At 51.4% G+C, this 23537-nt stretch overlaps 1 protein-coding gene across 4 annotated transcripts in view; it reads right to left on the reverse strand.

Annotated features, from left to right (window-relative positions):
- Nucleotides 1-5392: 5392 nt before the first annotated feature.
- Nucleotides 5393-23537, reverse strand: part of DENND3 (DENN domain containing 3) — a 50590-nt gene continuing 32445 nt past the window's right edge. The window contains exons 16-24 of one of the 4 annotated variants that reach the window (XR_003514395.1): nt 22493-22622; nt 19677-19784; nt 17812-17951; nt 13731-13891; nt 12381-12514; nt 7387-7505; nt 7175-7312; nt 6352-7074; nt 5393-6267 (exon numbers count right to left, since the gene is read on the reverse strand). Coding sequence is in view for 2 of the 4 variants with exons in the window: in XM_027560726.1 (XP_027416527.1) it covers nt 6874-7074; nt 7175-7312; nt 7387-7505; nt 12381-12514; nt 13731-13891; nt 17812-17951; nt 19677-19784; nt 22493-22622 (1131 nt within the window). In the remaining 2 variants the exon portion in view is untranslated. Of the gene's footprint in view, nt 7075-7174; nt 7313-7386; nt 7506-12380; nt 12515-13730; nt 13892-17811; nt 17952-19676; nt 19785-22492; nt 22623-23537 lie in introns of all 4 variants that reach the window. The other 3 variants (XR_003514396.1, XM_027560728.1, XM_027560726.1) reach the window with 3 other exon arrangements.

Below are 23537 nucleotides of genomic sequence, written 5' to 3' on the forward strand. Positions count from 1 at the left end.
ACCTGACTCCGGTGTGGGCTCCGGCTGAGCCAGCAGGGGATGAGGCCCACCTGGCATCCGGTGACCTGGCACAGCCCTTTCAGGCCAGACCCCGGGCTGGGCAAATGTCTGACAGCCCTTCCTTCCCAAGGCCTGTCCTGGTGGGTGGGTGGTGGGGTCCTGACTTCCAGGAAAGAGGGGAGCTCGGGAGCCTCCCTGGTTACCACTCGCCAGCCAGAGGGGCCAGGCTGCCATCAGTCATGAGATGGGTGCCACAGGGCCTGGCTGGGGCTGCAGGCAGCTGCCAGTCACCACCACCCTGACTTGGCAGTGAGGGCAGTGGAAGGAGGCGGGAGGGGGCTTGCCCAAGGTCATACAGGTGGTGAGATGTGATGCTCGAGGGGCTGATTTGATCAAAAGGGTCTGCTTGACCTGCACGGGGAGGAGAGCGTGCATGCGTGCTAGGTCGTGTCTGACTCTTTGCAACCCTCTGGACCGATGGAACTCACCAGGCTCTTCTGTCCATGGGCCTCTCCAGGCTACGAAGACTGGAGTGGATTGCCATTCCCTTCTCCAGGGGATCTTCCCACCCTAGGGATCAAACCTTCATCTCTCATTTCTCCTGCACTGGCAGGCGGGTTCTTTACCGCTAGCCTCACACGGGAAGCCCAGTGGGGAGCAGGGTGGCCCTTAATTGGGGTCCAGCAGAAGCCAGCCCCAGGATGGGGGATGGAAGAAGGGGGTCGGCTCGCGCGCGTCGGGGAGGGGGTGTGGTCACCAAGGGGCCTATCAGGGCGACCCATCCTGGTCATCAAGGGGATGGAGGCTGGGAGGCCCCGGGGCCTAGTCCTGCGCTGTGCCATGAGCGCCCCGCGGGCAAACCCGAGCACACCTCCCGGTCGGAGGGACCAAAGGGCTCCTGGGGACTAGAGGGGACCACGCATCGGGCCTCCTGCGGCTGCGCCGGCCGCGAGAGGCGGGCCCTCCCTGCGGGGCGGAGCTTGGAGTCCGGGCGCCGGCCTCGTCCCCTTCGCGGCCGAGCGAGTTAGCAGCGCCCTCTGGCGTCCGCCCGGGGTGCTCAGGGCCCGCGAGAAAGGGGCGGGCCGGGGGCGGCGCCGCACATCCTCACAGGGCCTCCCGCCCCGGGGGCCGCACCAGGCTCCGGCAGGAGGGTGCGCAGGCTCGAGGGGTATGTCACCGAAAACGAAAGCCCCGGACCCCGTCTCAACCCGCAAGCCTCCACATCTGTCCCACCGCTGTTAGTGCAGAATCAATGTTTTGTTTGGGTTTTACAATTGAACCACCCCACGTAGAGTATGGGCTTCCTTGGTGGCTCAGAGGTTAAACCATCTGCCCGCAATGCAGGAGACCTGGGTTCGATCCCTGGCTCGGGAAGATCCCCTGGAGAAGGAAATGGAAAACCACTCCAGTATTCTTGGCTGGAGAATCCCATGGATGGAGGAAGCTGGTGGGCTATAGTCCACGAGGTCCCAAAGAGTCGGACACGACTGAGCGAAACCCACTCCAGTATTCTTGCCTGGAGAATCCCATGGATGGAGGAAGCTGGTGGGCTACAGTCCACGAGGTCCCAAAGAGTCGGACACGACTGAGCGACTTCACTTTCACGTAGTTTGCAATCTACATTTTTTGTTTAGCAAAATATTTGATCATCTTTCTTATTAGCACAGATTGGTCTACTACATTCCTTTAACAATATGAACAGAAGTTTTTGTGTGGGGTGTTGTTTTAAATTTTATTGGAAAATCAGAAAAAATTGTATTTATATTTTGTTCATCTTGTCTATTATCACCTGTCTGTAACTTATCTGTCATTGTAAAAATTCACTGATTTGTGTTTCTGGTAGGTATGCCTTAGGATTTTCCTGGGAGTGAGGGAAGAAAAAATTATTAGTGAAAAGAGTTGAATTCTTAGTGGGAAATCTCACATTTGGCTTCAAACTCTACAGAGAACACACTGGCATTAATTATAAACCTTTTATCTGCTTCCCATTTGCACAGTTCTGTTTGCATCATTCTGTTTACATCATGCTTGGTTCTGCCAACAAAATTGGGAGATTGTATAATTATATATGTTATATAGTTATATATATATAATTACATATATTTGGCTGCACAGCACAGCATGTGAGATCCCCCACCAGGGATTAAACCTGTGCCCCCAGCAGTAGAAGCACAGAGTCCTAATCCCTGGATTGCCAAGGAAGTCCCTGTATAATAATTTTTAGGTCAAGAAACTGAGCTCTGAGATACTAGAAGGTGGACACACAGTGTCTCTCCCAGGTGCTCAGAAACGATAGACACGCACACAGACGCATGCAGAGACGCGGCAGGACTTCCAGGGGCCCACAGGCTACGAGGGAGCCCGGAAGGGCATGCAGCGGCGTCTCTGTGCTTTTCATCTGTGTTTCCTTAGATGTTAAGCATCTTTTCCTGTGTTTGCAATTTATGTATCTTCTTTGGTGAAATCTCTAACCTAGTTTTTTGTCCTATTTTTTGGTTGTTTTCCTTGTTACTTTTGACTTCTCAGGATAGAATTCCTTTATCTGACATATATTTCGTAAAGATTTTCCTCCCAATCTGTAAGAGAAAGAAGTCTGCCTTATTTCTGATTTCAGAGTGAAAACACTGCCTTCACCATGAAGTACAATGTTGGTGGGCTTTAGCTGCTCTTTATCCAGCTGAAGAAGCTTCCTTCTATTCCTAGTTTGCTGAGAGTTCTTAACATGAATGGATATTGAATCATGTAGATATTGTTTCTAAATCTATTGAGATGAACCTGTGTTTTCTCTTTTTGCATTTGTTAAGATGGTGAATTACATCAACTGATCTTGAATATTAAGCCAACTTTGCATTCTTGTGCTGAATTTCCTTGATCATAAGGTAATGTCCTCTTTATGTACTGCTAGATTTAATTTTCTAAACTTTTTAAAAAGATTTTAATGTTTATGAGGGAAATTGGTATTTTTTTTTCTTTGTAATATCTGTTTTTTTGTAGCCAGGTAATATTAGTCTTATTAATGCAATAGGAAGCATTCAACTCTTCTATTTTCATGAACAGAATGAGCAAATTTGTATTATTTATTCCTTTGTCATTCTTTCCTGTCATTTTTTAAATTATGGATTAAATTTCTTTATTGTAAATAAGTCTATTCAGGTATCTGTTTCTTCTTAAATTAGTCACGCTTGTTTAGATCTTTTACATAAATTGTCCATTCCATCTAAGTTTGATGCCAAATTTACTGGCATCAAATTCAAAATATTCCCTAATTCTTTAACATCTGTAGAATCAGTAGTGATTTTCTTGTTTTTTCTTTTTTTTAAGTGGGTGAATTTACACAGTGACATGAACAGGTCCAATGTTCTATGAACGTTCTAATATATGCCTACTCCTAATACTCAATCTGCATGAAACGGTTTCTTCAGATAATTCTCTCAATGCCTTCCAGCTTATCGCCAATCCCCACTGATACGCATTCAGTTATCATGACTGCTTTTGTCTGGTTTGAACTTCATGTAAATGAAAATAGCAGCCTTTGTGTCAACTTTGCCCAGCATGTTTTGGAGAATCAAACACATCGCTGTTCAATTCCGTTGTTGTTGTTGTTTTTACTGCTGTATAGAATTCCATTCTGCAGCTATATTACATCCATTCTCCAGCTGATGGGTGTTTCCAGCATAGGGCTATTACACATAAAGATGCTACGGAGATTCTCATGAGTCTCTGCGTAGACACGTTTTGCTTTATCTTGGGTAAAAAGCTAAGTGTGGCACTGTGGAGTCGTAGGGTGGGTGTGTGTCTAAAAGAAACTAACAGCTCGCCAGTGGTTGGCTGTTTTTATCCAGTTACCAATGGACACTCCATCTGCTCCACGTCCTCATCTTTACTTGCTGTTGTGAATCTTTAACATTAGCCATTCTCAAGTATACAAGTGTTATTTCAGTGTGGTTTGACACTCCTGATGACTCATGATTTGAAGCCTCTTTTCAAACTGGCCATTGATATGCCTTCTTTGGTGAAGAACCTTTTGCCCATTTTTAAAACTCTTTGTATTGACTTGTAGGAGCACTTGATACACTTTGGGGGAAGTCTTTGTCGGACATAACAATTGTATTGACTTGTAGGAGCACTTGATACACTTTGGGGGAAGTCTTTGTCGGACATAACACTGTCAGTCTTTTCACCTCATCTGTGGTTTCTCTTTTCGTTTAATGGCGTGTTTTGATGAAGTCTAATACATTAATTTCTTCTTTAGTATTTAGCACTTTTTGTATTGTTTCTTAAAAAAAATCTTTATCTATACCAAGGTTGCAGAGATATTTTAATATTTTTAAAATTGAAGTAGTTGGTTTATAATGTGTTAATTTCTGCTGTACAGGAAAGGGATTGAGTTACACGCATATATACTTTCTTTTTTTATCTTTTCTATTATGTTTACCATTGGATATTGACTGTAGTTCTCTGTGCTGTACAGCCGGACCTTGTCTATCCATTCTGTCCGTGAAAGCTTACACCTGCCAACCCCAGCCTCCGCTCCCATTTCTCCCCAACCCCCGTACCTGCCACCAGTCTGTTCTGTGTGTCCTTGAGTATGTTCCTGTCTCATGGATAGGTTCATCTGCCGTATTTTAGAGTCCACAAGTCAGTCCATCATATGGTGTGTCTTTCTCCGACTTACTTCACTCAGTATGATAAGCTCTAGTTGCATCCATGTTGCTGTAAATGGCGTCATTTCGTTCTTTTAGTGGTTGGATAGTATTCCATCGTGTATACGTGCCACATCTTTGTCCACTCTGTTGATGGACATTCAGGTGTCCGGACATCTCCATGTCCGACTGTTGTGTATACTGCCACTATGAACAAGGGTACATTTATGCTTTTTTATTTTTTTTAAATATTTGGCTGCGTCGGGTCTCAGCTGTGGCTCATGGGCTTAGCTGCTCTGTGGCATGTGGGATCTTAGTTCCCCGACCAGAGATCAAATCCATATCCCCCGCATTGCAAAGTGGCTTCTTAACCAGTAGACCACCAGGGAAGTCCTGCATGTATCTTTTTGAATTATAGTTTTCTCTGGAAATATGCCCAGGAGTGGGATGGCTGGATCATACGGTGATTCTGTTTAGTTCTTTAAGGGGCCTTCATGCTGTTTTCCACAGTGGCTACACCAACTTACACCCCCACCAGCAGTGTGGGAGGGCTCCCCTTCCTCCACACCCTCACCAGCATTTATTTGTAGACTTTTGAATGATGTCCATTCTGACTGCTGTAAGTTGCTACCTCATTGTCACTCTGATTTGAATTTCTCTGATAATTTGTGATGTTGAGCAGTCCTGTACTATTTTAAAGAAGCCCCCCCACAAGTTAACATTGGCTAAAGTACAGAAACTGGAAGCAGTGTTAGTACATGAGAATTTATTCCTGATGAGGTGAAAATACCTGGCTGCACGTGGATGGGAATTCAGTAATTTATGTGGATTTCTGACGGGCTTTTACTCTGGTTTTTCATATGTGTACAAAGCCAGAATTCCACCTTCAGCCCTCTGCTGCTGGTCTCGTCTTCCCCCTAGAAGTCAGGGGAACACACCTTCCCCAGAAGGACGGACTGGGACGATTCAGCCACCTGGCTCTTCTCTGCACCACAGTCTCAAAACAATCCAGAACATGATCAGATCTTCCAGACTATCTGGGTTCTGTGCGACCCAGCCAGAGGCTGGGCCACAGCTCTCAACCGGGAGTCATTGCAGACGCCTCGGAAGCCTGGCTGTGTCCTGGGGGCCTGACAGAGACCTCGCTCACAAGGTCTGGCAGGATGTCTAACCGGGTTCCCCAAACCCAGGGCAGAGGGCGTGGCAGCCAGCCTCCTGTGGCGGAGCGCTCCGTGCGTCCACAGGGGACAGCTGGGGCCCTGACGCAGTGCTCCCTCCACGCCCAGCAGCCAAGCCGAAACAGGGACGAAAGCTCAGTGTTACAGTAAAATTGTACAAAGGTCTTTTGCTAGTATGATTATCTTCAGTTAAATAATAAGGCACTGTCTACATATACATTATACTCTGTGCACCCAGGATCCGGATGCAGCAGAAATGGACACGTGTGTCCGGTAAGGGTTTGTTTGTACTGTTTTAGATAGAATGTTGATCTTTGGTATAAAAAGCGTCTCTTTTCATTATAAAAACACTGCATTTGTTAAAAAGAAAAAACACAGAGCCTGTCTCAGCCCCGTGCAGACAGCCGCACCTCAGTGCTGTCCCCTCCCTGGGCAGGCTCTGCCACCTGCCCTAAAACACAGAGCCTGTCTCAGCCCCGTGCAGACAGCCTCACCCCAGTGCTGTCCCCTCCCTGGGCAGGCTCTGCCACCTGCTCTGACAGGCAACAGCAAGGGCAGGTGCAAACCCACTCAACCTCAACATGGCCATTTAAAAGCAGCCCTTCTTGTGAGCTTTGCTGGAAACAAGAGGTCAGCGTGCGGCCGCCGGGCTCCTGTAAGCCTGGTGTCTGGTGAGTGAGTGAGGGAAGTGGGCGGGAAAGCATGGCCAGAGACCAGCGGTCTGCAGCTCATGGGTGCTTTGGCTCAACAGCTCCCGGCTGGCCTGGTGCTGGCCCAGGGCATAGATTCTGGAACCATCCAGACAGCACGGGAGGGCTTCTCGGCAGAGGCTGCCTGAGAAACCCCACCCCCTGCCGAAACGGTCCAGTTTCATCAGCCAACGTCCAGGAGGGGAAGTGTGACAATGGCGGTCAGAGAGCCCAGGAGGCCCTGCAGTGGGCCGCCCCCAACGCCGGGTGGACGGCCCCATCCGGCTCGGACTGCCTCCCCTGGGAAGCACCAGCAGCTGGCCGAAAGCGCGTCCCTGGCTCACAGGGCACACACCCCCTCGGTCACTCGACCTTCCAGATGGCGATCTTCCCCTCCTCAGGGCCGGCGCCGCTCAGCACGTATCTGTCCTCCGCGGAGCACAGTGTCTTCACCGTGTCCGCGTGGGCCACCAGCTCCTTCTCCACCGTCCTCCTCTCCGCATCCATCACATAGATCTTCCCCTTCAGCTGCCCCTGCGACAGCCCCGTGGTGCCTACCCAGATCTGCCAGGAGAAGCGGGCATCGCATGTGTAGCCCAGCTGGGAGGCGTGTGGGGCCCCTGGGCAGGCAGCAAGGGGCACCCCCAGGCCCGCATCCTCTCACCTGCTTCTTCACCCTGATCATGCAGTTGATCTCAGAGCAGTCCTGGAGGTGGATCCTCTGCGGGGGCTGGGCTGGGTCCTGCAGGCTCCAGACATAGACATCGGGGTACCCAGCACAGGCCGCCCAGAGCTGCTCCTGCTAAAGTGAAACGGGTCAGGGCGAGCACAGTGGCAGTCCCAGGGGCACTAGCCCAGCCCAACGCGCCAGAGTACCTCAGGCATGAGCTGGAATCCCAGGAAGGAGGTGCCTGTCTCTTTAAAGCTCCCAGTGATCTTCAGCTTTTGACAAGAAGATCCATTCATGTTCACCATCAGGATGCTGTCTCCAGTGCCTGCAGGACCGAAGAGCAGGATGAGGGGTGGGCACAGTGAACGTGAAGCACAGGGACGAAAGGGCCGTGAGGGATCGGGGTGACCGGCAGACCACGGCCCCTTCCCCACATCTGAGTGCGGCATGAGACACTCTAACTGTAGCCTCCATGTTATAGGCCTAGACAGCATGTTAAAAAGCAGAGACATTACTTTGCCAACAAAGGTCCATCTAGTCAAAGCTATGGTTTTTCCAGTGGTCATGTATGGATGTGAGAGTTGGACTATAAAGAAAGCTGAGCACAGAAAAATTGATGCTTTTGAACTCTGGTGTTGAAGAAGACTCTTGAGAGTCCCTTGGACTGCAAGGAGAGCCAACCAGTCCTTCCTAAAGGAAATCAGTCCTGAATATTCACTGGAAGGACTGATGCTGAAGCTGAAACTCCAATACTTTGGCCACCCGATGAGAAGAACTGACTCACTGGAAAAGACCCTGATGCTGGGAAAGATTGACGGCGGGAGGAGAAGGGGATAACAGAGGATGAGATGGTTGGATGGCATCACTGACTCGATGGACATGAGTTTGAGCAAACTCTAGGAGTTGGTGATGGACAGGGAGGCCTGGCGGGCTGCAGTCCACAGGGTCGCAGAGTCGGACATGACTGAGTGGCTGAACTGAACCTCCACATGGTGCTTTCTCGTCTTCCCTCAGAGACCCTTGGGCGGTTAGCACTACCGACGAGGAAGCGGGTGGAATTCCTCCTGCCATGGTTATTTGCAGCCACGCCATGTGCTACCCCCGTAGGTAAAGATCAGAGCTCTAGGTAATGGTTCCCAGCCTTGTGGGACACATCTCTCTGTTGAAGCTCCTCTCTGCTTCTATTAATCACTCAAGCAAACCAAGTCTCCACATCATGAGAGCTACAGGTCATCAAAATTATCCAGCAGCGACGTCATCAGATCAAGGCTCCAGGGGAGACGGAGTCAGGTTCAAGATAAGGTGAGGAGCTGCAGGGCTGTCCTCTCAGGGTTTTTACTGCCTGCTCCCTCTGCCTCCCACCCTTCATGAAGCCACAGGGACAGGAGGACGCAGCCCCGCCCCACGGGCAGCACCATCTGGTTGCAGAGGGACGAGGTGCAAGCCCCCAAAACGGCTCCGGCTTCCTGTCACAGTGGGTGGACTCCAACTCCTGAGGACTTGGCAGTGCTCAGGACTCGGGAGCTCAGCTGGGTTCTCAGTCACAGGAGGCGAGAGCCTCTCCTTCCTGCCCGAGACCTAATAGAAACCCCAACATCCCTCTAGGAAGGCTTTCATCCCGAGATGCCATCGTCCACTCGGCCTAATTAAGAAGGTCCTTTCAGATGCTTCAACTTGTTAGGAATGCCAGGGCAGCAGGACATCCTGCCAAGAGGTGCTAATGCCCCCAGGGACCCCCCTGCTTAGTGCCAACCAGCACGCTCACTGCCCACCAACACTGCAGAGGGCGGCAGGCAGACTTGACAGCCACCCAGCCTGTGTGAGCGTGCAGGGGCCTGCTGCACATGGAGCAGGGGGTGGGGCCACAGATGCGGGTGAACTGATCACCAGCCTCAAGGTGCCCAGCCCATCAGGGCCGCTTTCTGGGGTAACTGTCAGTGACCTTCACAGTCACTGATGCTCCGAGGCCCACATTCTGCCTCTAGCATCTCCCAGCTGCCAGCCTGCTCTCCAGGGGAAAGATGATGGCATTTCCACTTCACTTTTCAGAGGAGCAGAGAGACTGAGGTGCCAGGGACCAGCCCAAAGTGACCAGTCTTGTGTGACGACCCCAGATCTGACACTGAATGCACACAGAGGCTGCAGCCTGGACTACACATGCCTCTCCCGGTGCCCACCTCCGACCACAGGGAGCAGGACCGGGTCGCTCCCTCCCAGTAACCGCTGGAGCCGCGTCCTGGAAGGGGCGCTCAGGCCTGCGGGGGGTGGTGGTGCTACAGCAGATGCAGACTTAGGGGAGGCGCAGAGGGTCCGTGACACTGGCCAGACCAGAGAGGGAAGGCGGGGCCCCCAGGCCCGCCTCACCCGGGCTTGTGGGGGAGTCAGAGGCGTCGCCCGGCCCCTCCACACTCACACCCTTTCAGGCTGTACCTCGGTGCCCACAGACCGCATCGGCTGAGTGATCGAGGTTTTAGCTTGTTAACCTTGCTTAAAGACTTGGAACAGCACCTCACAGGAAACGCTGCTCTTTACCCAAAGAAACCCTGCTTTTCTCTTGTGCTTTTCTCATTGTTAAATAGGAAAACTACTTACTGTACTCATTAACTTGAAAACTATGAGGAATTCCACCCTGAAAACGAGGTTTTCTATCCTTATTCTAATCTGTTATATCCCTCCCCATATTTAACAGGGACCTTTTAGTCCCAAATGCATCCATGAATGGACACACACACGTCTGACAGTCACCGGAGACCAACCAAAGCTGAAGGATATAGTCTTGGGAAGAACAAAACTCAGTGAGCAGCACAGTTCCGGGGGTTCCCCTCAATTCAAGAAAGTAAGCCGCAAGCAAGATCAGCACAAAGCCCTTCACACCCAAGCACACTATTCCGAGTCCTGCAAACCAGAGACAGGACCCTAAAAGCAGCCACTGACCCCAGACATACTCTGTTCAGCAGAACAGTGGGAATGACGGCCGACTGCTCATCAGGAGCAAGAAGAGCTGCGAGACGATGGAACGGCATTTCTAATGTGCAGGGAAACTACACCTGGACTCCGTTTACAGCAGACACAGGTCACTGGAAATCCTAAGGCTAAGAGGCAGTGTGATACAAGACAGAAACCTGAATTTTAAGAAGAGACGAAGCTTACCAGAAATGATAAATATATGGACAAAAATAAATTTTTTTCTTAATTTTTTTGCAAGACTATTGAGAACTTAGGCAAAGTTTTCTAAAATATGAAGTTTATCACAATCATAGCAACAAAATATGGCATTTAACAACAACAGGAAGGGGAAAGAAAGGTAAATGGAATTAATTCTACTGCTGTGCACTGTGTCCATTAAACATGAAGTGGTGTAATAGTTATTGAAGGTATGTAGTGAGAAGTTAAGGTTGCATATTGAAATCCTTAGAGCCAGTGCTAAAAAGTAGAACAAAGCCTAAAAAACTAAAGAGACAATAAAGAAGATTAAATTGAATATTAAAAGCCCAAAAGGAGACAGGTAAGGAGTAACAAAAGAAGTACAGATGGGAAAATGGAGGGGGAAAAAAAAAAGGGTTACACCCAGCCATGACACAACTGGGCAGCTTCACTTTCACTTTTCATTTTCATGCATTGGAGAAGGAAATGGCAACGCACTCAGTGTTCTTGCCTGGAGAATCCCAGGGACGGGGGAGTCTGGTGGGCTGCCGTATATGGGGTCGCACAGAGTCGGACACGACTGAAGCAACAGTCCATGAGTCATCAGGGGAAACGCAACCAAAGTCACAGTGAGATACCACTTCACACCCACCAGGACAGTTATAATAAAAAATAGAGGTTTGGTGAGGACAGGGAGGAACTGGAAGCCTCATATACCACTGGTGGGGATATAAAATGACGTGGCAGCTTCAGAAAAGACGACAGTTTCTCAGGTGGTGAAACATGGTTAACCCAGGTCCACCCACGGGGGGACCAGTAACCGAGCTGTAGCATCCACACAGTGGAACGAACGCACTGTCGCTCCTCAAACACCGTGGATCAGTTCAGTTCAGTTCGGTTCAGTCCTGTCCGACTCTTTGCGACCCCATGAATCGCAGCACGCCAGGCCTCCCTGTCCATCACCAACTCCTGGAGTTCACTCAAACTGATGATGAACCCTAAAAACATCACCTTGCCTGTCCTGAGCAGATGAAAAGAACGCACGCTGTAGAGCCCATCTGCAGCAAGTTCAGGAACCGGGAAAACAAACCCACGGGAGAATTCAGAACAGGCGTTTCCCTGGAGAGGGGCTCGGCGGGACCAGCGGCCCTGGTGGAAGCGTTCTGTGCCTCCCGTGTCAGGTGTTACGTGGTGTGTGCTTTCAACACACGGTGAGCTACACACACACTGCATCTCATCACGGGTAAAACAGGCTTCGATTTAAAAAGTATCCATGACCACGATCCGTGGTATCTGGCACACGCTAGCGAAGCCTTCAAAGTGCAGGCCACCTTTGTGCTGTGACGTCCGTAAATACAGAAGCCACGCCTCAGGCGTCTGCACCTCCCCATCACAACCCGCCCCCCTCGGCGAAGTGCCTGCTTAGGACCACACACAGAGGATGGGGCCAGGAGGGCTGCGGGAGGAGCGGCCATGGCCCCAAGGGCTCAGGCCATGGCCCCAAGGGCTCAGCGAGAGCAGGAGGGAGGCGCACTGGGAGGGGAGGGGCACCGGGAGGAGGAGGGGGCGCAGGGAGGGGGTGGGGGCAGAAGGAGGGGGAGGGGCACGGGAGGAGGAGGGAGCACAGGGAGGGGAGGGGCAAGGGAGGGGTGGGGCAGCAGAAGGAGGAGGGGACACAGGGAGGGGAGGGGCAGCGAGAGGGGGCGGGGCAGCGGGAGGGGAGGGGCACTGGGAGGGGGAGAGGCACGGGCAGGAAGGGGCACGGGAGGGGGTGGGGCAGCAGAAGGAGGAGGGGAAACAGGGAGGGGGAGGGGCAGCGAGAGGGGGAGGGGCAGCGGGAGGGGGAGGGGTCACAGGGAGGGGAGGGGCACTGGGAAGGGGAGGGGCACGGGACTGGGTGGGGCAGCGGGCAGCTGCACACTCCGGAGGGATGTGGGGACCAGATGCCCAAAGAAGGAACCTGCATTATGAAGCCCCAGTTGGAATGCGAAGCGGAAGAAAGGGCCTGGCCTCTTCCTGGCCTGGCGGGGGCAGGGGCCAGGGCCGGGTCACTTACAGCACCAGAGGCGGCCGCCGTGCAGTCTGATGGCCGAGAGCCCTCCACCGGGCACCTGGAACCTGCCGGTCACCCGCAGGGAGCTTGCGTTCCACGCCAGGACAGTCCCGTCGGCGCTGCACGAGTACACGGTGCTGGGGGGTGAACACACACACACACTCAACTGCGGCCCCAAGGAGACCACATGACGGTGATGATGACGCTGATGATGGAAAGTTGGCCCTTCCATCCAGAAAGAACAAAGCTGCCACCAGGCACAGCACCCACGACCCGCCCAAGGGGACATCAGGGTGGTGGGCGTAAGCTCAGTGCCCACGCCTGCCCCCAGCACCTCCCAGTATGGTTCGCCATCCCTCCATCAGGGACTGTGAGCAGAACCTCACTAAAATCTACCTCCCCCAGCAAGGGGCCAGAAACCCAGTGCTCCCTGCACCCCTGCACACGTGAGGTCAAGGGTCAGCAGGGCTCAGGGACTGGCAGCTGCAGGGGGCGGGCTCAGCTAGTGCTGTGTGTGCCCTTCACCTTCTGATGGCGTGTCACCTTCAACTGAGGACACATGGCACCCCTGAAACTCGGGGGACAGGAGGGTGGGGGTGGCTCCAAGGGAGCCATCAAAAAGGAACCATGGTCACTGTGTCCACTTGCTCCCAGGCCACAGCGGGAAGCGGGCTCCGCCTCAGTGCCCCCACCCCTCACCTGCTGTGTGCCAGGCCCTGATCCAGGCCCAGGCCACAGCGAGAGGACAGATGGGGGCTGCCCTCAGGGCCTGACGATCTCAGTGAAGTAAGGACAGTGAGGAATGAGGTGGGGTTCAACAGCTGACGGGCTGAACTGTGGTCCCGAAGAAAGATATGTTGATGCCCTTACCCTCCCACACTTCAAATGCCACCTTAGTTCACAGCAGCGTCTTCACAGAAGTAGTTAAATGACGCTAACAGGGTGGATCCTAATCCAGCTACTGACCAGCGTCCTGATAAGAAGGGCACAGCTGGACACAGGCACAAGGGGGTCCCATGCGAAAACGGAGGACTTTGGTGATGCCTCCACAGGCCAAGGACAGCAGGCCAACCCCAGAGCCAGGGAATGGGCCGGGAGGCCAGGGGCCCGCTGTGTGCCCACCATGCTCACCCCGGAGGGCATCTTCTCTGACCATGTCTTTAGATCACTTCTCTGTACCCACAACCAGAGCCACAAAGGGATGTCCCCTGGCTCGCCTGCCAGACCTGCTTCGCTCCACCTGCCCAGCCCAGGCCCTGCCAGCCGTCACCCATGGCCACCAGGACCCTGCCGTCTGGGACCCCGACCCGCCCACGAGCCAGGCAGCACCCCACCCAGTAAAGCCCGCCGCACCTGGGCGCCTGCTCCCCGTCCTGCACAGCCAGGCCCGTGACGCTGGAGCGGTGGTCGGTGAGCTGCTTGTTGCAGGACATGCTGTGGACATTGATGATGTAGATGACCGAGTCCTCCGAGCCGACCCACACCTGGCTCTGCTCCGCCATCACCATGCAGTTCTGTCGGGCCAAGGAGACAGCAGCGCGGTCAGCGGCTCGTGTGTCCTGCGCTGAGCTGCTGCTCCTGGGGACCCACAGGCTCAGGTTCCCGCTGGCCTCAGGTCACACCACTGTCACGCGATCAACACGTCATCACTGATGTGCGTTTCTGTTTAAGGACACCTTTGATCCTTGAACGACACAGGTCCAAACTGCGTCCACACCTTCTCCATAAGGCTCTTCAGCTCTACACTAGGGCACCATTTTAAACAGCAAAATCACACACACACACAAAGCACAAAAACGAGAAAGACGTGGTGCTAAATAGGCCGTGACAAGGACACTTGTGCGCAGTCTGAGCTGACCCCAGAGGCAGAGTCGCCTCGCCCGACCTCGGATAGACCCTGCACTCAGCTCCTGTGCCCTGGCCACGAGCACGATGGGACAACCACGAAAGCTCCATCAGCGTTTGTTCTGGGGCCACAAACCAAGGAGCGATGAGGCAAATCTGCAAACAGTGATGACTAACTGCACACTAGCAAGAAACGAAACCGCCAGCGCTCCTGCTGCTGGAGACAGCGCTCAGGGATGCCGGTGTGGCAAGAATGACAACAGCCATCTGTAGAGTTTCCGAAATTAGAAATTAAGGGCCAAAACGCTGAAGAGTTATAAAAGCCACGTAAACGTGTGAACCGTAAGTGTGTCTGCTGGTACATCTCAACCAACCCGACTGCCTCCCTAAAAATTTCCTGAGCTGGTGTCGGACTTCATGACGCTAGCAACTTTTTACTGAAACTGAACAGATGTCTCAGGTTTTCAAATACAAGAATAACAGTTACATCATGTTGGAGGGGCTGAGGCTAGATCTAATACAGTAAATCATTATCAATGGTGGTTACTGTCACTTTATCTAGTGGTTACCATTACTTATCTGGTGTTTAACTTTTACTTATCGTTGCCACATGAAAGAGCTTATAAAAACTGATAGTTTCAATTTTACCAATAAGTATTCTCGAAAGATGCTACTTTGCTAATTTCAGAATTATTTAAAAAAGCCCTTTCTTTTGTGGCATCTACCAGAGGATTATTATAATTTTAGTAAAATGTCTTTCTTTAGTGGCCCAAGGATATCTCAGATAAACCACTTTGAACGTCAAATTTCAGAGAAGGCAGCATTTTCTAGAGATAATTGCCCAAGTTACTGCCTTGTCAAATGATACAAAATGTCCCTGTGAAACTAGTGGGAAGATATTTTCACATAATTTGTTAACTTTCTGCTTTAATTAAATGTTCAATTCAGTCGCTCAGTCGTGTCCAACTCTTTGTGACCCCATGAATCGCAGCACGCCAGGCCTCCCTGTCCATCACCAACTCCCGGACTTCACTCAGACTCACGTCCATCGAGTCAGTGATGCCATCCAGCCATCTCATCCTCTGTCGTCCCCTTCTCCTGCCCCCAATCCCTCCCAGCATCAGAGTCTTTTCCAATGAGTCAACTTTTCGCATGAGGTGGCCAAAGTACTGGAGTTTCAGCTTTAGCATCATTCCTTCCAAAGAAATCCCAGGGCTGATCTCCTTCAGAATGGACTGGTTGGATCTCCTTGCAGTCCAAGGGACTCTAAAGAGTCTTCTCCAACACCACAGTAATGTTACCTGGCCTAATTGGTGATCAGTAGAGATTGATACAAAGTGCAATTTGATTTCATTTTCAGGAGGATTTTAAAGTTATTCTGTTATTAAACAGTCTTTGAAATACTTGTAACTAAGAACTTGTAACAGGAAAAAATTAAATTTTAGAGTAAGAATGATGTCCTTAATTTTTCCTTCTTGTTTTTTGTTTGATCTAAAGCATTATTAGACTTCTATAAATATTTTGCTCTAATGTGTCTTGGATCCCGTTCCTTTATCATCCGAAGCTCATTACTTGAATGTGGAGGGGGATGGTTTTTAGCAGCTTTAAGAATGATCCCCACCCTTTGGCAACATGGACTTGAATCACAGTGTTTCTGTCTCACCCCAGTTTTGGAAGCATAGACCGTGCCACAGATTGTCCCCTTGTTTTTAGATGATGGAACGTGACCATCAAAGTGGAGATAAGCTGAACACTTAGGTATGCAGACTTCACTTCACCTTGCTTTTCACATGGAAAAAAAAAAGTTGTTTCATGTTAAAGGAGTTGGCATGAAAATTCTCCTAGCAAGACCCCTTGGGACAGTGGCTTCTTTTGTACCCTCTGAGGGTCTTGAACAGGATGAAGCCCACCAGACAGCAGGTGTGACAGCATTTTGAACAGCAGGGTAGTGTCACCAAAGACACTCGAACCCCACCAGAAAGAAAGCACCGATCACCCCTCTCCTGGAAACACCAGAATTCACAAGGCCCGTTCCTGGTATGGTTGTGTTAGGCCCTGGGGCATGTGGGTGACATCACACAGAAACAGATGGTTTTCAAAGAGCCGTGAGGGGCCGTGAGAAACCTCCAAAAACCAGTGGGCTGATCCTGGTAGCACTGACGGCTACAGACCTAACACTGACCCTGGGTTTCTAGGGGGTGGGGTGAGGTGGTTTTTTGCACGAAATTAAAAGACGCTTGCTCCTTGGAAGAAAAGCTATGACCAACTTAGATAGCATATTAAAAAGCAGAGACGTTACTTTGCCAACTAAGGTCTGTCTATTCAAAGCTATGGTTTTTCCAGTGGTCGTGTATGGATGTGAGAGTTGGACTATAAAGAAAGCTGAGTGCTGAAGATGCTTTTGAACTGTGGTGTTGGAGAAGATGTTTGACAGTCCCTTGGACTGCAAGGAGATCCAACCAGTCCATCCTAAAGGAAATCAGTCCTAAATATTCATTGGAAGGACTGATGCTGAAGCTGAAACTCCAATACTTTGGCCACCTGATATGAAGAACTGACTCATCTGAAAAGACCCTGATACTGGGAAAGACTGAAGGCGGGAGGAGAAGGGGACAACAGAGGATGAGATGGTTGGATGGTATCACCGACTCAACGGACATGAGTTTTAGTAAACTCCGGGAGTTGGTGACGGACAGGGAAGCCTGGAGTGCTAAAGTCCATGGGGTCACAAAGAGTCGGACTCGACTGAGCGACTGACCTGGACTGAACTTTCTTTTAATACAGTAAAGCTGACTAAGTTATCAGTCTAAAAGCTCAAACAATTGAGGTTTCTTAACCACGCGATAACTGTAATATGATGCAAATTTTATTTAAGTGGTTCTCAGTCTCAACCCCAAATATGTTAAAATAATTCCAGTGTCCACTTTTGGTGACTGGAAATGGAAATGTGGAAATACCACCCTGCCCTTGACAGGACTGAAACCCAGTTTTATAATAGTTTTCAGAGTGTGGGAGTGGTTAAATCCATTATCTGCTCACTTAAATAAGACTATTTAAGTGAAAGACAGAACAGGTTTACATTCAATTTAAAAGCTCGAGATAAATGAAAACCCCTCAGGCTTCCTTGGTGGCTCAGTGATAAAGACTCTGCCTGCGAATGCAGGAGACACAGGTTCGATCCCTGATCCGGGAAGATCCCACATGCTGTGGAGCGGCTAGGCCCATGTGCCACAACTGCTGAGCCTGTGCCCTGGTGCCCGGGAATCACAGCTCCTGAAGCCTCAATGTTCTAGAACCCGTGCTCCCCAACAGGAGAAGCCACTGCAGTGAGAAGCACCGAGACTAGAGAGCGGCCCCTGCTCACCACACCTACAGAAAAGCCCGCACAGCGACAGAGACACACACAGCCCAAAGTAGACAGACAGAAACACAAAGCTCTTAAAAAAGGAAAGCCCTGACCCCAACTCAACAGGACTCAGTGATCACACCGTGGGGTTCAAGCATCCGCTACCTATGCAGGTGGACATGTTCACGACTTAACCCAGAAGCTGATGAAAACTGTCCACACTGGACAGCACACTTTACTCACCAGCTTAGAAGTGCCCACTCTAAAGCAGTGCTGGTGAATCGTCCAGGAGGAAGCGTCAAATACGATCACCTTGCCCTCGTTCAGTGCGCACCATAATTTGGGGTGAGCATCCTCCACTTTTTCTGCTGGGTCAAGATGCCCTGAAGAGGAAAGCAACCCGACATGTTGAAAGAAAACCCCCCTGCTGCATCAGCACGGGATTCGTGATTTGTGCCAAGACTCAGGTCCTGCTCAGTGCCAGGTGCCACCCTGGGTGCCCAGGCTCCAAAGGTGAGCACAGCCTGAACCGCCAAGCCCCTTGGAGCTCAGCGTTGCGGACCGGCTGGTTCAGCCAGAGAAGAACACACACAGAGCCCTCCCCCAGGCAGGATGGCAGGAGGCCTGAGCATTCTCTTGGGGGCAGTGCTTCAGGCAGTGGGGAGGGGGCTCAGGGACAGAGGGAGGGTCTACGGCCCCCCCGCAACGAGCACAGCGGGCTCCTGCTGTCTCCACGTGGCCACCGCACTGAGCACCACTGGTCTTTCCCGTCGTGGCCGCTCTGACTCCAGAAGATTTTGCTTTTTCACTTGTGGTTTGTCTGCATGTCCCTGGCGCTCATGAGGCTGCTGGCTTTAGTCGGGTGTCTGGATCTCCTCCGTGGGGAAGTGTTTAGGCCTCCTGCCCGCTTCTGAATCGGGCTCTTACTCTCCTTGACTTGTAGCCGCCCTTTAAATACCACCGACTTCAAACATCCCAAGTCAAGTCTATCCTCTTACGGACATCCTTTCCAAGTCTGCGACCATCACTTTCACGCACTTGAAAGTTTCTTTAAAAAATCCTTTATATGGTCAAATTCGCCAACCTGTTCCTTTACGGCCCGTAGTTTTTACGTGCTTTGTGACTTGTTTCCTTATCTTAAGGTCACGATTATCATCTATATTATCATCTCCAGGCTTCATTTGCTTATGTTTGCTTTTGCCTTTCATGTTCAGATCTTCATCCTTGGAGCTGATGGCTATGTGTGATCTGAGGTGTGCTTAAGCTCCATCTTCTCCACATGGACCCACAGTGTCCCAGCACCTCCTACAATGGAGACTGTCTTTCCCCCACCCCTGCCTAGCACCACCTCAGTCCTAGTCCAAGGAGTGTGAATCTGCCAGTCTTTCTGGGGTGTTCATGCCTTGGTCTCCTGGCCCTGTTGGGGTGATCTGCCCACTGAGATGCTGTCTGCAGTCCCCCAGAGCCTGAGATGCTCCAAAGCCAGGCTCAGTGCCCGGGTCCTGGCTCCCTGGCTCCCAGAGTTCTCGGAGGGGTTGACTGGTGTTCCCCTGGTCCCTGACCGGTGGGAACAGCCAGCCGTGTCATCAGACGTGCGCATCAGCCCAGGAGGGGCCGTCATCCCATCCCAGTGACAACAAGCTCGCCCCGACCAAAGATGTGCGTGCAGGGGCTTTATCCGCTGGACGTGAGGACGGCGAGGCTGAATGGGGACTCAGCCATGCACGACCCCTTGCGGCCTCCGAGTCCACAGAGCAGCTGCACCTGGTCACCCAGAGTTCTGCCTCCAACGGCAGAAAACCCCCTGGGCCTGTCCACCCTCATCCTTCCACTGCCCTTCCACTTCAGTGCTGACCTTGAACACAAGTCTCAGCTCCCAGATTGCTGAAAAGAACAGCAGCGACACAAACATGGCCCTGCTGGACAGCTAGGGAGCCGTAACCAGTGTCCCGTGATGAAGCACAACGGAAAAGAACATGAAGAAGGATGTGTATACGCGTTGACTGGATCACCTCGCCACACAGCAGAAATGAACACAATGCTGTAAATCAGGTAGACGTCAATAAAGCCACAAAACCCCGCAGCCACACAGCCGGGCTCGGCCTCACCTGGGGTGTAGAGTAGCACGTCGACGGCTCGTGGGGTGGTCTCCCCCTCCGAGGGGTTGATCTTGTGTTTCAGGGTTTCCGAGGTCGTCTTTGGAATGGCCATGGGCACTGAAACGCAGACACGTGGGGGTCAGGTCCCCAGACTCCAGGACATACTCACACACGCTGCTTCCCTTAGGATATTAGTCCCAGGGTAAAGCCGGGATTTGCGAAGATGAAGCTCTCTTTAAACTGGACATAAGTAAAGCCAAGCGTTTCCGGCCAGAGGGTGAGTGTCTGCCAAGGTCTCACACTGCCTGTCATCTAAACACAGCTGTCAGGCTAAATGATCTAACACTCAGCTGTTAGGGATGCTCCAGCAGGGAGAAGCCCTTGAATACTTCATCAATCCAAGCCACGAGCAGCTTCTCACGCTGGCCCGTGGCGCTGCTGCCACGGGGGAGTCCTGTGCACTGCAAAAGCTTCAGCAGCACTCCGGGCCTCACCTGGTCAGTGCCAGTAACAACGCCCGCCCCCTACCCCCTGACACACACACGACAGGTATCTCCAGTGCTTGCCAAGTGCCTCCCTCCAGGGACGGGGTGCAAACTTCAGAAAGTTTCATTTTTAGACCTTCCATCACAAATGGCCCACAAGCTATCACTGAAGCCCGGGATCACGTATCGCTGCCTCGTTACGCTTCACACAGAGCAAACGGTCCTTGATTGGGAACAAGGGATCCAGAACCCTGAGCTTGGGGGACTGCCCCTGCAGTGTGGGATCAAGAGTGAGTGTCATGTGCTGGGTCCCTCCGTGGAGACTGCGGACGCGGTGTCCAGAGTGAGAAGCCTTTTCTGCAAACTCTTGACAAAGATCGGGCTTGAGCATGGAGTGGTCGCCACAGCTCGAGTATAGTGTGTATGTGATTTGGGTCCTAATTAAGGGGGAGAAAAAACCCTGCCATCAACATCTGGCTCCAGGACTGTTGACAAGAGCTCCTCCGAGTCCCTCCAGCAACTGGAGCATCCTGGCTGCTCCCCGAGAGTGGGGTCCTGGGATGTGGCAGCAGTTGGGGGGTGGGTTCCAGGGATACAGGAGAGGGGCTCCTGGCACCAGGAAGCACCAGTGATGTCACGGTTAGTGAAAGACACGGCAAAGAGCAAATCGCCCTGAGGGCAATGAACACAAAACCGGGGTTTGTTTCCACTTATTCTGGGATGACATTTTAAACAGACTCTTCCTGGCTATTGACTCAAGAGGAATAAAAACATGTCCAAACAAAAACTTGTACAGGAAATATTCATAGACGTGCTGTGTGCAACAGGCAGGAAGCAGGGAACCTCAAACGGTCAATGGAGGGAGGGATAAACTATACTGTATCCACCCAGCGGAGTACATTCAGCCACAAGAGGGATGAAGCAGTGACCCTGCCACACGGACGCACCCTGGAGCGCGACACCACATGAAGGACGCCAGACACGCGGGACAGCTACTGCTGTGAGCTCACGTGTAGGACGAGCTCTGACTAGGCAGAAACGGGGCATAGCCCCAGCGACAGGAAGTAGATTCAGGGTTGCTCAGCAGCTGAGAGGCAGCTGCGAAATGTATGGGGCTTCTCACTGGGTTGAGGAAAATGTTTGAAACCCACTGTGCCCACGGCTGTAAAGCTCTGGATACACTCAAACCAGTAAGGTGTACGCTGTGAAAGAGAATGGTGTGTGAACTATATCTCAATAAGACTGCTACGTTTTTTAAAATGCATACAAGCAAAACTAGTTGTCATCCGAAAAACATCCCTACAGGACTTCCCTGGTGGTACAGTGGATAGGAATGCAGGGGTCACAGGCTCAATCCCTGGTCAGGACTATCCCATGTGTCCCAGAGCACCTAAGCCTGGGAGCCACAGCTACTGAGCCTGCGCGCTGCAGCTACTGAAGCCCGCACGCCCTAGGGCCTGCGCTGCACAGAGACGCCACCACCGAGAAGCCCGCCCGCCGCAGCAGTCGTCCCTGCTCGCCACAACTGGAGAACACCCGCACCGCAGCAAAGACCCAGCACGGCAAAATAATTTTTTAAAAATCCCTACAACGTGCTCATCTGTGTTTCATGAATTAGCTTCACGGGGTGGGGTTAATCGAGCACGTGTGACTTCCCGCACGCAGCAAGGCTGATAGAGTAAGTGGTCCTCTATAGTCTCTGCTTCTTTACGCAAAGCGCAGGACAGCTGCTTTTAGGAGATCATTTAAAAGTGGACACAAAACAGAAGTAGCTAAAAATGTGGCATAAACCTATTCTTATCTTCTCACTATTTCCTGGACTTGAAAAATCTTCTAAAAATAAAAACCTGAGCTAACCACTGACCTCTATGGCTTCAGAGAATTCCTAGGGGCAAGGAACTGACCAAATCAAGGGGGAAAAGTGAGACGGCCGTCGAGGGTCTCCCCACGCCTGAGCGGTGCGGTCCAGCAGTCAAGGACAACCACGCACGGGGGTCCCTGCGGCTCTGCAGCGGGCGTGTCTGATCACAGAGCTCCAGAGACTGCGACAGCGATTCTGTGAGCCACTCAACGGAAACCCTGTTGTGGTGTCATTGGTAATTCAGATTCAGGACCAACACCGAACGGGGTAAAGTGGACTGTTACTCAGACAGTGAAATGCTGAGGTGCCTCAGTGTGCGTCCTGAGGAGCAGAGAGCTCCAGGGGATGGCCAAGTGAGAAAACGAAAGACGCAGAGGGCGGTGTGGTGTTCAAAAGGGAAAAGTGCAGAATAAAGAAGTTCGAGACATGTGGGTTGGTTCCAGCTGATAAGACAAAAGGCAACCAGATAAAAACCTTACTTTCATTCTTCATCCTATCAAAGTAGGACAACTTGGAGGCCGCATAGATGGCTCCCGGTGACTGCAGAGTGCCGACGACCGCGTCCATCAAGAGAATGTGGGTCAGCGCCTGCTGTACGTACTGGGGGTCCTGTGGGAGGCACAGTCATCTCAGCACAGCGTCTCTGAAATCATGGCCCGCTAAGACTCTGTCCCATTACACACAGCAATGCTTTTAAAAATGTGTGGTTTTCAAAGCCACCTGCAGAGTTTAAACTTGGATTTCATGTCACATACTTATGCTCTCTTAGTTGAGACAAATACTGGTTGTCTCTACCCCTTCCTCAAAATAGTTGGATTAATCCTCCCACTTACTAGCCTATGAAATTACCCAGCCCATAAAAGCTAACAACCGAAGAACTGATGCTCTTGAACTGTGGTGTTAGAGAAGACTCTTGAGAGTCCCTTGGACCACAAGGAGATGAAACCAGTCAATCCTCAAGGAAATCAATCCTGAATATTCATTGGAAGGACTGATGCTGAAGCTAACGTGCCAATACCTTGGTCACCCAATGTGAAGAGCCAGCTGGAAAAGACCCTGATGCTGGGAAAGATAGACGGTGGGAGGAGAAGGGCATAACAGAGGATGAGGTGATTGGATGGCATCATTTGACTCAACGCACATGAGTTTGAGCAAACTCCGGGAGACAGTGATGACAGGGAAGCCTGGTGTGCTGCGGTCCACGGGGCTGCAAAGAGTCAGACACAACTTACCAACTGAACAACAACAACTCACTACCAACAAAGCGAGTGGAGGGGATGGAATTCCAGCTGAGCTACTTCAAATCCTGAAAGATGATGCTGTGAAAGTGCTGCACTCAGTATGCCAGCAAATATGGAAAACTCAGCAATGGCCACAGGACTGGAAAAGGTCAGTTTTCATTCCAATCCCAAAGAAAAGCAATACCAAAGAATGCTCAAACTACCACAAAATTGCACTCATTTCACATGCTAGCAAAGTAATGCTCAAAATTCTCTAAGGCAGGCTTCAACAGTACATGAACCG

This window comes from Bos indicus x Bos taurus, chromosome 14 (assembly GCF_003369695.1).
Source record: "Bos indicus x Bos taurus breed Angus x Brahman F1 hybrid chromosome 14, Bos_hybrid_MaternalHap_v2.0, whole genome shotgun sequence".
Lineage (NCBI taxonomy): Eukaryota > Metazoa > Chordata > Mammalia > Artiodactyla > Bovidae > Bos > Bos indicus x Bos taurus.